The sequence below is a fragment of the Trachurus japonicus genome, chromosome 5, assembly GCF_045865225.1.
Source record: "Trachurus japonicus isolate A0001 chromosome 5, Traja_1.0".
In the NCBI taxonomy this organism is placed as follows: Eukaryota; Metazoa; Chordata; class Actinopteri; order Carangiformes; family Carangidae; genus Trachurus; species Trachurus japonicus.
This window is the reverse complement of record NC_140911.1, coordinates 3,733,639-3,749,441: the sequence shown is the minus strand read 5'-3', so window position 1 is coordinate 3,749,441 and position 15,803 is coordinate 3,733,639. Positions and strand designations below refer to the sequence as shown.

The 15,803-nt window shown below is 44.5% G+C and overlaps 1 protein-coding gene across 1 annotated transcript; it reads left to right on the top strand.

Annotated features, from left to right (window-relative positions):
* Nucleotides 1-387: 387 nt before the first annotated feature.
* On the top strand, nucleotides 388-5,786 carry LOC146986812 (plasticin-like). The gene is made up of 10 exons (XM_085777874.1): nucleotides 388-674; nucleotides 1,609-2,196; nucleotides 3,336-3,396; nucleotides 4,079-4,174; nucleotides 4,411-4,575; nucleotides 4,679-4,804; nucleotides 4,986-5,185; nucleotides 5,321-5,373; nucleotides 5,513-5,586; nucleotides 5,742-5,786. Exons 1-10 carry the CDS (start codon nucleotides 388-390, stop codon nucleotides 5,784-5,786), a joined length of 1,695 nt encoding a protein of 564 aa, XP_085634000.1.
* The last annotated feature ends 10,017 nt before the right edge of the window (nucleotides 5,787-15,803 follow it).

Below are 15,803 nucleotides of genomic sequence, written 5' to 3'. Positions count from 1 at the left end.
AGTTATTGTTTTTCCATTTTTAGTAACGTTGGGTTATACTTTACTTTACTTTATTTGTTTATTTGGGTTATAATGCATCTTATTTTGGGGCTTTCTCTTAGCGTCACATGATCCTGCTTTGAGTCTGACCAATCAGCACAGAGTAAATCTCAAGCCCCACCAGGACTTCTTCAGGGCCGATCCGAGTACCTACCCCCAGGCAGGGACTCCGTTCGGCCCCGTAAAAGTTCCTGTAAGCGGCCCTGTGGGGGAGGTTCCTGCAGTGGAGACACGCCTAATGGTGGGGGATAGAGTTCACTTTTGAATCATCCAAAACACACACTATGAAACATCCAAATACCTCCATACTGCTCGTCCGTACTGCCCCAAGTGTCCTGAAGCTGCCACATGGAAAAGTTGTTTGATCTTGGAAGTAAGGAAGCGGGTGCCAAGGACAGTGACTGTGGTCGGGGTTTGTCGGGTCAGGTGATCACCCGTGCCCAGGCCAGAGCGGGGGTGCAGCCGGTCCCAGGGCAGGCTAAGAGGCCAGCTTCAGAACTCTTTTCAACCCTGGACAGCAGTTTGTTTGAGAGGGGCACAAAGGGCTCGCGAAAGTACCAGCGGCGTTTTGAAAAGGGTCTGAAATCCCGGGAGCCAGACAGTAAGGTGGGGCTGGCAAAGGACATGTGTGTCAGGTTTGTGGGGGGAAGGACCCAAATGCAGACAGCCAGGTGCAAAGCAACAAAAACTATTTATTTCAAAAAACCAAGGTAAAACACAACATGGGGAGGAAACAAAAACACAAAGCAAAAACTAGAAGGTCAACAGGCCCAGGTCCTTAACAGGTTTGCAATCAAAGTACAAAAGAAAAGAGAAAAAACCAAGAACTCACTGGGAACGGGAAACATCACATGGAACATGACAACGACAAATGAACCGACAAGAGACAAAGGGAAACACGAGGAAACGAGACACAGGTGGTGCAATCAGACACAGGTGAGACACATGAGGTAATCAAACAGGTGGGAAACTTAACAGGAAGACAGGACTGTAAGACTGGAGCTGCTGCCCAGTCTTACAGAAACGCACTTTCATTGTTCCAGCGGAGCAAAGCTCCATCCAAACTTAGGGGTATTTAAAGGGAGCTCGGCTCACTCAAGGGGGAGTTCTCGGCCTAGTGACATTGTAGGTAACTAACTGCCAGTGTAAGTGTTCAACCTTCCTGTAGATACCTTGGTTTTTCTTGTCTGTACTCCGTCCTGTTTTGTGAACATTTTTGCCACTTGGTGCTACTCATTTTTCTCTCTCATCCAAAACGAACCCATGCCATGACAAACATTTTGCATAAATTTACCTAAAACAACTTCAACAACCATCTTTAGTTATCAAAGCAGCAACCGATGTGGAAGCTGCTCTGGCCTCCAGCCAAGTGCTCTGGTTAAAAGGGTGGAGGAGCCCAGATGAGAGTGAGACGGAAAACACACAGATGGAGGCAGGGCAGGGAGTGGCCTGTATGCTGATGAGCGATTGAGGAAGGGAGGGATAGCCAGCAGCTTGAGTGCATAAAAACCCCCAGTCAGATGTCCTGTTGCTTCACGACGAGCATCACCGAGCTCTCCTCTTTTCCAGCTCTCCGTCCTTTTCCTCGCCGGCCAGCCGACTGACAGAGAACCGAACCATCAGCCACTCTTTAATCCAAACCTCCACCTCTTCCCGGCGCACGTTCGGAGGCCCGCACCACATCTCCATGACCTCCTACTCCCCAGTGTCCTCCAGGATGCCCGTCTCCGGGGCGGACTACGTCATGCGTGCGGCCGCCTACCACCACCACCACCACCAACAGCAGCGTTCCCGCCCCAGCGCTCAGCTGCCTCGCTTCACCTACAACAAGGTGGACTTCACCCTGGCCGAGGCGATCAACCAGGAGTTCCTCGCCACGCGCAGCAACGAGAAGGCCGAGCTGCAGGAGCTCAACAACCGCTTCGCCAACTTCATCGAGAATGTGCGCTACCTGGAGCAGCAGAACGGCGCCCTGCAGCAGGAGCTCAACACCTTCAAGGGCCAGCAGCAGCACGGCCAGCCCAACCGAGCCTCCGAGATCTTCCAGGAGGAGGTGAGGAAGATGCGGCACCAGATGGACGGCATCGGCAAGGAGCGCGACCAGTACCAGCTGGAGAAGGACAACCTGGCCGAGGACATGTACCTGCTCAAGCAGAGGTTGGTGTTGTGATACAGGAAAGTGTTCCATGAAGGCGTAACGATCATGACACGACAGGTGGTAGAGCGGGTCGTCCAACGATCAGAGGGTTGGCCGCTCTGTCCCGGTTGCTGCCGTAGTGTCCTTGGGCAAGACACCTTACCCACCTTGCTCCTGATGGGTCGTGGTTTGCGCCTTGCATGGCAGCTTCTGCCATCAGTGTGTGAATGGGTGAATGTGATGTACTGTAAAGCGCTTTGGGTATCATTTCAGGTATAGTAAAAGCACTAAATACAGACCATTTACCATTTACGACTGAAGCTCGGTGCTCCTCTAGATACGTAGATGATAGGACAGAAAGGTACAGACATGTTTTGTGCATGAGTGGTAGAATAATCTGAGGACCTCTCAGAATCAGAACGATCAGAACATTTCCAAGTGTTTCCTTCCTGTTGATCCCATAATCGCCCTGTTGTGGCTTTGTCCAGTCGATATACAAGAAGACGAAAGGCATCACCGCCGTGTCGCATCCATCACTGCGCCGACACGCTCGTAATGTCCTGTGCTGCACACAATGCACTTTTAAGCACAGAGCAGGTAAAGAGTCCCTTGGGGGTGCCCTGGCAATAAAGACGTGGTGGTGGTTGGTAGTCTTTATTCTTTATTCGAACAAAAACAACAATAACAAATAAATAAATCAATAAAAGTGGTCATCGAACCACAAACAACATAATCCCACCCCCTAATTACAAGCTTCCGGGTTACTGTATCATTATGCAATAGGTTTTTACTATGTAATAACGAATTATATTCATTATATTTCTAATTTAGGTATACATTCATGTGCATACTTATTATATTCAACATACACATAAATGCCTATGCCTGCTACATACACTTATGCCATTGGAGACAACAACAACACAAAATCACAAAAGTAAGAGATAACTGAGAAAAAATAAACAAGAAAAAAAAGACAGGAGAGTGAATTAACAAATTGATCCAGGAAGCTTTATGTCAGCTGATGCCCCGGTGCAACCTCACGACAGGACGACAGAGAGAGAGAGAGAAAGAAAGAAAGAAAGAAAGAAAAAATCAACATGTTTTGTCTCTGTTTCCTGTTTGTTGAAATATTTGGTGTTGCTTTTTGTCCCTGAAGGTTGTATGAAGAGACCCAGAAGAGGGCAGATGCTGAGAATAACCTGGTCGCCTACCGAGAGGTAAACACATGCTGCTGCTGCTGCACTCACCGTGTGAGGCTGCTGATCATATTGATTACAGCGTCCTCGCTCGGGCTCATGTAACAGGTCAAAAGCAGCTGTTTAGAAAAATAAGAGAGAGAAAAAAGCAGCTGTTTAATAATGTAACATGACAGAGCAGATTTATACAGATGTCACTGACCTAGGACAAAAACATCCACCCTGTTGTTTTGTTTGTTCATTTATCCTCAGTAAAAGAAAAACAAGATCGTGTAACTCTTCTTTTTCTGAATTATCACCATTTAATAACGATCAAAATGTCAGTTTCATTATTAAACGGTGATGATTTGCAAGAGCAGTGTGAAGAGGACCTCCTTTTTCCATTTCTTAAGACACGAGTGATGCTTTCCTACGCACCTGCATCTAACATTTTGGATGTGCAAATACTTTTCTGACTGTTAATTTATCCCAAAAAAAAATCAGCTGAATCATTGTAAGTTGTTGACTGAAGCCTTTCCAGAAACTTTGTACTTTCTATGCACTAAAAGAGACTTATGATATTCCAGGTGCCAATTGTTCAAGTTTTGTGTCACATCCTCTAATAATCATTTCAGCATGATAAAATATCATTTATGTGGTCAAAGCATAAAAGAAAATCGATACTACAGTCCTTTATGTCTTTTTCTCACACATAAACATGTAGTATGTGGACGATGCAACGTTGTCCCGTCTGGAGCTGGAAAGGAAGATCGAGTCTCTGATGGACGAGATTGAATCCCTTAAGAAGATCCATGATGAAGTAAGTGATGTTGCTTCTTCTGTGCTTCAGAAAGTATTCAGGCCCCTGCACATGATGGTGGTGTCAACTACCTGGACGCTGACGGAGATGATCATCAGTTGTGGAATTAAGAAGCTTAAACCACATCCTAATTTCTGTTTTTGGGGTGCTTGCATGGTTTTTTCTTTGAGCATTTTGAGTTTCTGCTTGTATTTTGGTGCCTTTTGCTCATTTTGCATCCATTCATGAATTATCAGGAGATCCAGGATGTACAAGTGAGCGTCCAGATGCAGCAGCTGAAGATGGAGGTGGACAGCACTGTCAGACCCGATCTGACCGGAGCTCTGAGGGACATCAGGGCTCAATATGAGAACATCGCTAAGAAGAACATGCAGGAATCTGAGGACTGGTACAAGTCCAAGGTACAACATCATCAGACAATCAGAGGGAGGAGGAGTGTGTGGTGTGGGGTCGGGGACAAGATGATGATTGATTCATGTGTGTTTCATCTTTTGTTCCCAACAGTTTGCTGATCTGACCGAGTCTGCAAAGCGAAACACCGACGCTCTGAGGCAGTCCAAGCAGGAGGCCAACGAGTCCAAGAGGCAGATTCAGTCTCTTAAATGTGAAATCGATGCACTGAAGAGCAAGGTGAGTTATCGTATATACTGTATGCAGGTAATGATACTGTTATGCAGTATCATTACCTAGATGTGACAGTTGAGGGTCCTGTCACTATGCCTCCAATTGATCATGGGCCCTGGCAACTTGGCCAAGGGGATGTGAAAAAAAACTTTTTCACGTTTGCTGCTGTGCTGTGTTTTGTCTCCAGAACGAAGTTCTGCTCAGGCAGATGCGTGAGATGGAGGACCAGTTTGGCAACGACATCGGCAACTACCAGGACAACGTGGGCCAACTGAAAGAGGAGATGGCTCGCCATCTGAAGGAGTACCAGGACCTCCTCAATGTGAAAATGGTTCTGGACATTGAGATCGCCACTTACCGTAACCTCCTGGAGGGGGAGGAGAGCAGGTGAGGAACTGTACTCTTAGTGTTTTAGTTTTAGTTTTCTTCTTCTTCTGTAGTCAGATTGTAATCCAGGTCTGTCAAGTTAATAACCTCAGAGGCCTTTTGTTATAACAAAACATTCCTCATATTCCTGTTTAGGATCACTGTCCCCATCTTAAATATCGGCATGAGCAATCACCTTGGAGACCGAGGTAAGACAGATCTCAGATCAAATATAAGATGATAACAATCTAACAGCTCCATTTCACTTTTCACTCATACATCAACTGCATCAATTGTATTTGAATGTAAAAAAAAATCTCAGTGAAGCTTTAATCTGACTTTTCGTAGACCATGAACAAACTCCGGACAGTGTGAGCATGAGGACTGTGATGATAAGGACAGTAGAGACTAGAGATGGAGAGGTACAAAAGAATGACAAGACGTAATGCAAAAATACATAGTTTGGTATTGTTTGCATTAAGGAAATTGTGAGGAATATATAGCCTATACGAGCATCAGTTACTTACAAATATATGAGATGAAAATGATATAATCTGACTGTTTCTCTTCCCATCAGGTGGTGAAGGAGTCCAGAATCAGTGAATTAGATCCCACTAATTAGTTAGTTTTTTTTCATCGGTGTATCAGGGTTCATTCGCCTATAAATTGTCGTAATTTCTTGCCTTGTATTTTAAATCTGATGAAGTAACCTTGTTCTGAAACTGTTGTTTCCTTGATATTCAATAAATGATTCTGTTTACCATTGAGGACAATGAAAAAAATGAGCAGTTTTAATTGTTGAAATGAGTACCAGAAGGCTGACCAAAGGTGACCTTGTAGGTGTGCATACCTGAAGATGCATATCTGTAAACTCAGAAGGGGTGAAAAAGGTGAGTCACTAGACCCCTGTAGAGGGGTCTGGGGGGAAAATTGTGTGATTTTAACACATAAATGAAGCATTCTGGTGTACTCTGAGAAGAACATAAAGGGAACAGACAAGACGACATTTGCTTCAGATTTAAAAAAGCACATTTAGTACTGACTGAGGTTCAAGGCAAGAATGGTTGGAGTGAATGAAAAAACACAAGCAAAAACAAAACTCATATTTTAAATCTAGGGTCTGAACCAGCCATTCAAGGGTTTCCTCTGCTATGGGGGGGGCACATCCATGGAGCGGTGCACTGCGGACGTGCACGGAGGGGGGAGGGGGAATGAAACCGAATGCCGCCGCGCCGCCACGTCCACTCGGACCGACAGATCTACTCGTGCCGACGTCGACAGGGGCAGGAGACCGGCAGTATCAGCGCTACCTGGCGTATCACTGCCTCCAGTGAGTGACTGAGTCATGCCACCGGCTTGCCTCACACGTGCAGGCAGGCCAGGGTTGCCAGATACTACAACAAATATCCCCACAATCTTACTTGTTTCCTTCACTGTAAAATCAGGAGATTAGCGGGAGAAATTACTGACCGGGAGCATCGCGGGAGATAGGGTTAAAAATCGGGAGTCTCCTGCGTGAATCGGGCGAGTTTGCAAGTATGCTATGTATAAAAGACAAGGGTGACAACAAGGATGAATAAAATGATTAGGAAAAACTGTAACAGCCAGTGCCATGGTAGCAAAAAAAGAAAATGAGTAAAAAAAAACATGAAAAAATAAAGAAAAACATTGAAAAAACAGACTGGTCCATATGAAACCCTCATTCCCACTAGTTATGTGTTTATCTGTCTAGCAGAGTCTCTCAGTATTTGGTGCAATGTTGACGAATGAATCCCTTTAGACAGTGTCACTCTGGTGCTTTTTCAGCCACCCCGACTGTTTTGCTTAACACGTGTGTCATCTTGTAGGGCTAGGCAAATAAAAATACACTTTATTAAAGGGGACCTATTATGCTCCTTTTTGCACAAACTAAAATAGTTCCTGGGTGTCTTAAAGAAACGTCTGTGACGTGCTTCGGTCAAAATACCCCAAAGATCAAACATCACAGCATTCTCAAAAACAGGGCTCTGCAAAACGGTCTGTTTCAGTGGCCCCTCCCTTTAAATGCAAATGAACCACTCCCTCAGCATTGCGTTACCATGACGATGTCTACTACTAGTACCTATACTGATTTGGCCAAAATGTAGTATGCAAACAAAAGCTAAATCTGCAGTAGGCAAATTGCCAGATCTCCAGTATGCATCTGACCAGTCTACATTGTGTAATGAAATGTGCCCATGACCGTCTCACCCTAACCAAAGATGGTAGGCTATAGTCTTTGCCATGTAGGCTACTGTAACCATGTAACATGTAATATAAAAATGCAAAAATAAATATATAAAATAAATTAAAAATATATGCAGAATGGTCAGTTCATTGTAAAACAGTTATTTATTGATGTAAACGTGGTGATTTGTGCACATAGACTACAGCAGCACTGCTCCTCTCCTCCTCCTTCTCACAGCTTCACTTTTCATTCAAACTAATTCAACTGCCACAAGATTTCATCAATGAGACCAACATTCTGCTAAATAGACTAACCACACGGCGGTAAACGTCTAAAAAACCTGCGGGTATGTTTATTAGCGATGGTTTTCTCTACCGCGATGAGCACGGACGCCTGCCCGGCCAAGGAGGCCTGCAGACGGGCTCTGCCTGTGTGAGGAGCCGCTGCAGCTCCGGTGCTCCGGTGCTCCGTCGGTCCAGCGTTACGTCGGTCCGGCGAACAACGTCACCCCGGCGGTACGTCGCTGCTCACACAGGTACAGCTTCACTTACATGAAACGTCGGCGTAAACTTCTAAATAAAACTTAGTAAAGTGACGCTACAGCGCTAAAACAGGCAGGGAAGAAGCAGGAAGTAGTCCGCTCCGCTCTCCGCTGTGTGACACCAGGCACAACAGAGCAGCATGGGAGGAGGCGGGGCCGGCTGGAGCAGAGACCTCGGCATGACCATGTAGGGGAGTCCGGCACGCCATGACGTAGATGCGAGCTCATGTCAAAAAAAACTCAGCGCAACCGAGTGTAACAGGTGTGCAGAGAAATCCCAATCATCTAGCAGGGTTTACCTCCAAATGCATTAACCTCGTGATATGACACTTCCACGGCCTCTAGAACCATTATCCAACATTTTAAACATATAAAAGTCTGAAAAGCTGGAAAATTTACAGTGCAATCCCGTGGACTCCTTAGACGACCACACATTTGTAGCCAAGTATTAAAACTGCAGGCTTGAAAGTAGCTAGTTGAAAAAAAAAAAAAAAAAAAAAGAAACAAATAATAATAAAAAAGCAGGATTTTAGACGTTTGTGTCGTAGATATGACTTACTAACAAACTGTCAGACGCTGCCCTTTAATCAACACACACCTTAAAGCAGATAACAGCGGCACGGCCGTTTCGGCTAATGCTGTGTTCAAGGCAGGCTTTTGAAACCGTAAGTTACAGCTTCAAGTCACAACTACGACTTGGTAGCGTTCCAGGTAACCCGTAGCTCGTGTTTTTACCGTCCTGTTGTCTGTGAAAGTTCCCTATAACGGCCACTCGTAACTTCCGACCCGTGAACTCGTACCAGATCGAACTGGTATGACTTCACAGGAAGGAAAAACACAAAGTACGAGTTTCCTTGAACGCACCATGAGTTAGCAGCCCCCGCCCTTGTCAGGCATCAATTGGTCCTCGTGCTACGTCACCACATTCACGCGCATCCCTTGGCTGCACACACAGCCCTTCATGCCGTTCTCTCCCCTCATTGGATAACACTTGTATCCCACAAGGAAAATTTTCTCCTCGGGTTACAGCAGAGCAGAGTGACGGAGAGACTCGTGTTTAGGCTGAAATACTTCATGTAAGTGATTGCTGACGGAAAATAGGACTATTTAGGACTTATATTAACAAAAACATTCCACTGATATCTGCTTTAAGGGCCTTTCACACCGAACGCGGCAGGTGGCGGAAGGCGGCAGCAAACCCATTCATTGTGTATGTGCTACCGCGGCGCACGGGCGAATGGCTCTGCGCCGAGCTGAGCGGCACGCTGCGCCCGAATTAAATTTTTTTTAATCCGGGCGCAGCGCGCTGTGACGACATCTCGGCGCGTCCAATAGGAAAGGATGTAGTGGAGTCTGAAACAAAATCAGCCGCTTGCAGAGTGAAAACAAACGGCCAGACGTTCAATTAAAGGATCATAGGGCAGGATTAATGAGAACGGCCAGTGACGCGACAGCCGCTGCGCGCAGTACCGGTTCACCCAATACGCACACTACGCACGTTGCGTAGGGCCCCGCAAATTAATAGAGGCCCCGTGAAAAAAAAAAAAAAAACCTGACGACGCGACCATCCGTCGCGCACGTGTTGGCCTACCGGATTCCTAGCAAGACAGCGTTTATACGCGCCACGATTAAGCAGAGTTATCCCTCAGGGAATTAAGGGGGTTAGAAACAGCTGACAATGACCTGCGGGAACAGCAGTCAGGCAACTCTCCTCTCCGGGTGGGAGAGTGGGAGGGACTAGACCGTGTTTGACCTGCATTAACAGAGCGGTGAGCCCTGGGTGAACCCCGGTCTCTGTGTGCGTCTTGCTGGCTTCTACGATTTTAGTTGTAGTGTAGTTACAACTGCACTTACACAAAATGGAAAGTAATGGATAAATATTGACTAAGATTGAATTTTGTTGCTTGGATACAGGCAAATATAGATGCAGATATCTTAGTGAATTAAACAAAACTTGTGAAATATTGTGACAATGGTCCTAAAAAATATATATATAATAAATAATAATATACATAATTACCTACATTTTAAGTATATTAAAGTAAAAAGTGCAGCCAATTTGATGGAGCTGAATTAATAGTAGCCTTATCTATATTTTAGTTTTATTTAATCGTGAGTTATTTCAAACATTAACATGCATGCCCAACATGTAAGACTGTATGATTGTTTGTTTACACATTTAGTTTGATTTGTTCTGAATTTATTCTTAGTTAGACCAAAAGTGCAAAATGTTTAAAGGGGGATAAGTGGAAACACACACACACACACACACCTGCTTCTTCGTTTGCTGGCAGTAACAGTAGATCCACCGTGGTTCAGAGCGATATAACAGGGAGTGTCGCCACTCTGTTACTATATCAGTCGCTCTGCCGCGGTTGCCCTCTTCATGTCTCCATTCCATTGATCCATTCGAAGGCAGTCGTGGACGCGCTGACGTCAGGTCCGCCGGCCAGCGCGCGAAATTCACCCCCTGAATTGCAGCGCATTTTGCATCACAGACCCCGTTCAGAGCAATGGAGAGATACGCGGGTGGGCTCCTTCTTTTTGGTTTTGAACGCTTCCTTACCCATTATTATTTAAAAAACGTAAAACGCATGGGTATTTTCTCACAAATCCTGCCCTATGATCCTTTAAAGTGACGGATGCATGGAGTGAGTTGTCATCCTCCTGAGGATCAGACCAACTCTCTCTAACAGGCTGTTAAACTGCTCCCTGCTCAGCCTGACGCTAAAGTTCACCTGGAAGCGGTCGTTTTGTAGCTCCTGGCGAACATATCTTTGTATATACCCCCCCAAATCCTGTCTTGTTTGTTCGGTCGCTAAGCAACCTGCGCCATATATGTGAGCGCTGCCGCCCTGCTCTGCGCCTGTCTGCGCTGTACCTCGCGGTGGGCGCAGCGCATACCGCGCTCGGTGTGAAAGGCCCTTTACAGTACAAGACAGACTGAGAATACTTTAACACGTCCGCATTATTATGTTTTAGACGCTTCGCTTATAACCTCTTATTGTGCAGACGAACCTCCGAGTCTCACTCATGATGAACATGTAACGCACAGAGAAAATGTGACAGTGAAAATGTGACAGTCACCAACTGAAAAGGCTTTTGCTGAATGTGCTTTGCAATGTTGTGTGTATCTGGCACGACTGATGAATGAACATGTTAAGTGCAAATAAAGTTAATTGGAGCTCATCTGTGCTGTGTGATGCTTATGGAGTGACAAAAAAATTGTGTTATTTGTTTCCAGTGTTTTTGTTCCAATACAAGATAGCAAATGTTTTGGCTGTATTCTGGCATCCTTTTGGCATTTTTGGCTTTCTTTTGGCTTTGTGAAACCCCTTTGGCTCAAATGTGGTATGGTTTTGGTTAGCCATAATAGACAAAATTGGTGCCAGCAATATATGGCTGAGTTATGGCATATATCTGGTTAACCAAGACATTGGGCAAAGAGCGGGATAAAATAGAAGGGTGGTATGGCACGTTTATGGCAAGCCAAAAGATGAGGCAAAAGGCGGGATCAAGTAGAGGGGGTGGTATGGCATGTTTATGGCAAGCCAGAAGATGAGGCAAAAGGCGGGATCAAGTAGAGGGGGTGGTATGGCATGTTTATGGCAAGCCAGAAGATTGGACAAAGGGCGGCAACGTCCGATGGTTTGTTTTGGCATGTGTTTGTATAGCCAAAGGATAGCCAAAAGACCAAGCAAACGGCGGGAATTTCTACACAGTTTCAACCGACGACAGCCCTCCTACTTCATTTTCTCAAGCTGATCAACACGGAGGTATGTACATGATATTATAGACATTTAAATTTAGTAAAATCTGATTTTCTATCATTGCCTTGTTTAAATACCCGATAAGGTTTACGTTTTCTGCACAGTTATGTTAATTTTTCCTATTTCGATGGGAACAAAACTGCTGTGAGCTATGAGCTAACTCGTAGCAAACAGGCACAGCCAGCTCATTCAATTTAATTACATCAATGATATGCACAGATAACTTAATAGATACAGTATATACACTGGCAGTGAGTATATGAGATAGTTTAATGTAATTGATATAATTGGTAGCTGACTAACCTTTGCACAGATAGTAGCTAACTTAGCTAGCAACAATCAGTCATTCCTTTAGCCTACAGTGAATATCTGCTGAAAGCAGCATAGCCTACCATTTAGCGTTGAAAGTATATCCACCAAAAAAAGCATTGCTCATGTTGCTGTGCTTTTTAGCAATAATTAATAAATAATTTTAGCTGCCAGGCAGGAAAACACAAAGAAAACTCCAAACTTAAGCCAAAGAGTATAGCAAGAAGCTCTAACTGCCACTAGGTGGTGTTGTGATAGTGCTGCCACCAATTTGGACTGAAAAGGCCTACTGCTGTGAAACCTTTTGTTATATTAAACCCACTTTATTCTCTGCCATATGTGCTTCTAGGGAGAAATCTAATTATCTGTGATTTAATTGCTTCTTTGCTTTTCAGTTATAAGCAAAATATCATATGCATACTTATCCTATTTTTCCTATCCTATTGCAGATCACTGAGCAAATGATGGCCCTGGAAGAAGACCCAGCCTCTTCCTTAAAGCAGAACTATGCAGCTCGGCCGGAAATAGCTCGCTCCTTCGTTGGTTTCTCTTTTTTTCCCTCTCCGGAGCTCCCCCACAGTTCTGGTAGGCACATGTCACTGTCGTAAAAAAAAAAAAAAAAACTCGCCGCCGCCACCTCCTCCACCCCCCCTACACGTGCTTGTGTTTACTGCTGTTTGCTAAGCCCTGCTAACACCGAGCTAACGCTATGCTAACACGGAGCTAATGCTAACACCGAGCTAACGCTAACACGGCGCTAACGCTAATACAGCCACACACAGGCACAAAGACACAGACATACACACACAGGAATAAAGGTTCCAAAACGCGAAGGTGTGTGTGTGTGTGTGTCATGATGTAGCCTATTACATTATCTTATAAAAGACCCATGGTGTGTGTATCTGTGTTAGCATTAGCTCCCTGTTAGCCACAAGCTGAACTTCATCAGTAAACATTTCATGTTTCCATGGTTTCCTCCGACTTTCCGAACTCAAACCAATCACGATTCGTGACATGCATGACGTCATATGCGTTCTTATCTCGTACTGCCGTAAAGCAGTTTCTCGCGATACTTCTATCCATTGACGAGATTTGTAACACCGAGACGGACGACTGATCTTGCAAGTGCGGTTTTCAGCCAGTGGGGGGGTGAGCGCATTGGCCTAGACCCCATTCACTTCATAACAGGTCACTCAACCATCACAGTGACTCTGAGCCACAATAATTACAGCCCAAATCCTGCATAGTTCTGCTTTAAATATAAAAAGGATTTGGTGAGCTGCCTTTGATTTTATTAGAGTAGGGTAATGTAATGGTTGGCTAGTTGATTTGAAAATCAATGTAGGTAATGATCTCAATATTTTCAGGTCATCTCTCTTGGACCTTCTGGGCCTGCCACTTTGAAGGTTACGGTATGGGGCATTTTAAAGCCAAAGGACCAGACAGAAAAGGACACCTGACGAGGGATGAATGGAAAAGTTACAACTTAAAGTGGGTGAGTTTTATAACTGTAATAAAGCCTTTAATAAAGCATTCTTAGGCTACAGTAGAAGTAATAAGTTACGTTTGTTTTCTCTTTGTCTGTATCACTTTAGATGCCACACGAAGAAACCCCATCTGCTCTACCACCACAGATGCAGCATAGCACAGACCAGTGATGGTTTTACTGGGCTGGGGACCTGCAACCTGTCAGCCTGGAGTCAGTCAACAGTAAATTCAAAAATAAAAAGATGATGAAATAATATTAATCTTCCTATTGTTGTTGTTTTTTTCCAATACACATAGACACATAGCAAGGTACATTTAAAGTTTATTAAGGGGAGCAATCATTTGGCATTATGGCTTCATTTTGGATCAGCTTTGGGTGGCAGGATTTGGGGCTTTTGGGACAGTTATGGCTATATTTTGGAAGGCCACAATTAGTTTTGGGTGAGTTTTGGCCTCTCTTTGGGTCAGTTTTGGCTACTTTTTGGCTGGATTTTGGGGATTTGGGGGTCTTTTGGGGCAGTTATGGCTATATTTTGGAAGGCCACAATTCGTTTTGGGTGAGTTTTGGCCTCTCTTTGGGTCACTTTTGGCTACTTTTTGGGCTCTCTTTGGGTCGGTTTTGGCTACTTTTTGGCTAGATTTTGGTTGGATTTTGGGGATTTGGGGCTCTTTTGGGGCAGCTATGGCTGTATTTTGGAAGGCCACAATTAGTTTTGGGTGAGTTTTGGCCTCCTTTTGGTTTGTTTTTGGCTTGCCTATTTTGGGCCATTTAGGGCCCGGAAGCCTGGCCATAATCTTGCCAAAATGACCAGCCAGATTTGGGCCAAAAGGATGCCAAAAGGTTTTTGCTATCTGGGAAGGTCATCATTACTTATTCTAATTGTGCATTTAAAGCATAAACTGTACTGTAAGTCACAAATCAAACACAACCATTTTTCTGTATGCAGAAACATGCAGTTTAAAGTTAGACAGTCAGGAAAATTATACTTCAGACACCCAACACACTGCAGCGAAAGAAAACACATGCAAAGACACAAACATGCAAAAAAAAAAAGAAAAAAAAAAATCACATGCACTGCAATTATTCACTACACATTTAAAGTGTTTCACAAAAAAGAAAACAAAACGGATGGACCAGGCTAAAGACTAAGCTAATGCACGGCAACAGAATACCTTTTCAGTGCCCCCGCTAACATAACATTTTTGGAGCACATGCAGAAAAGTTTGAGGTGAATACTATAAATCGACTTGCAAAGCAAATACTCACATTTTCTTTTCATTCATGATCCTCACACACATGATTGGCCCAACACGACACCTGTAGTGACAGATTGCAGATTCTCTGAGCCGCTTCTTCCATGTTTCAACAGTGTTAAAAAAAAAAAAGGCAAATACAGTGGAATCCGCTTATAGTGATCACGTTTGTCCAGAGTCAATTTGATCACTATAAGTGGTTGATTACTACAACCGAATTTTTATTATTTCACTTATTTTTTATGCAGAACATCATCTAAATGCCATTTGTATAGTTTTTCAATGAGAAAAATGTAATGAAACGGCTGTCAGCAGCGCGATAATTTCGTCAGCTCCAAACTCACCGGTCTGCACCTTGATCACAGACCACAGCTGGTTTTCCACACAGCATCATTTACAGTAACTCACGTGACACGTCTCAGTACAAATCCGCGGGCGCTGCCGGTGTGTTTTTAAAATTAGCGAACTACTCTAGGCTACAGTAGCGCCGCAGTTTCTCATTCCCCACCTTGTTTGACTGAGAGTGTTTCAGGATGGTTTTCGTGAATGAACAGGCAACATCACTGTCAGAGTTTCACTTTACCGCGCGCTGCTGTCATGCAGTGCGCGCTCCTCTCTCTCTCTCTCTCTCTCTCTCTCTCTCTCTCTCTCTCTCTCCGCCAATAACGGACAACGAGCGCTATGCGGAGAGGAACGAGCCAAAAGCCCAAAATCTATTCCTGACGTCCGCGGTCGATATAAAGTTGATAGGTTTCATTCATCCATGTTTTAACAGACAACACAAACAGCCGCGCTGCACCCACAGTCATGTGTCTCAGTCAGCCAGCTGACGCACGGCACAACAACACACAGCACAACAACACACAGCGCAGCTACATGTGCAGGCTGCTGCAGCAGTGCACGTTAAAGGGACACCGCCGAAAATAAATAATAAATAGGCTACACGTAGTTTTTAAATTGTTTTGCGCATGTTTTCATCCATAAAATGACCAAAAATGAACACTATAAGCGGATTTCTAGATCACTATAAACAAATTATTTAAACAGCATTTGTATAGAAATGATTCCGTC

What these genes read in the sequence shown, in the direction of transcription:
- LOC146986812 (XM_085777874.1), top strand. Translation starts at nt 388, where the DNA reads ATGGAAAAGTTGTTTGATCTTGGAAGTAAGGAAGCGGGTGCCAAGGAC. An exon ending in GCAAAGGACATGTGTGTCAG is followed by an intron (nt 675 to 1,608) that starts GTTTGTGGGGGG and finishes CCTCTTTTCCAG; the next exon opens with CTCTCCGTCCTTTTCCTCGC. An exon ending in ATGTACCTGCTCAAGCAGAG is followed by an intron (nt 2,197 to 3,335) that starts GTTGGTGTTGTG and finishes TTGTCCCTGAAG; the next exon opens with GTTGTATGAAGAGACCCAGA.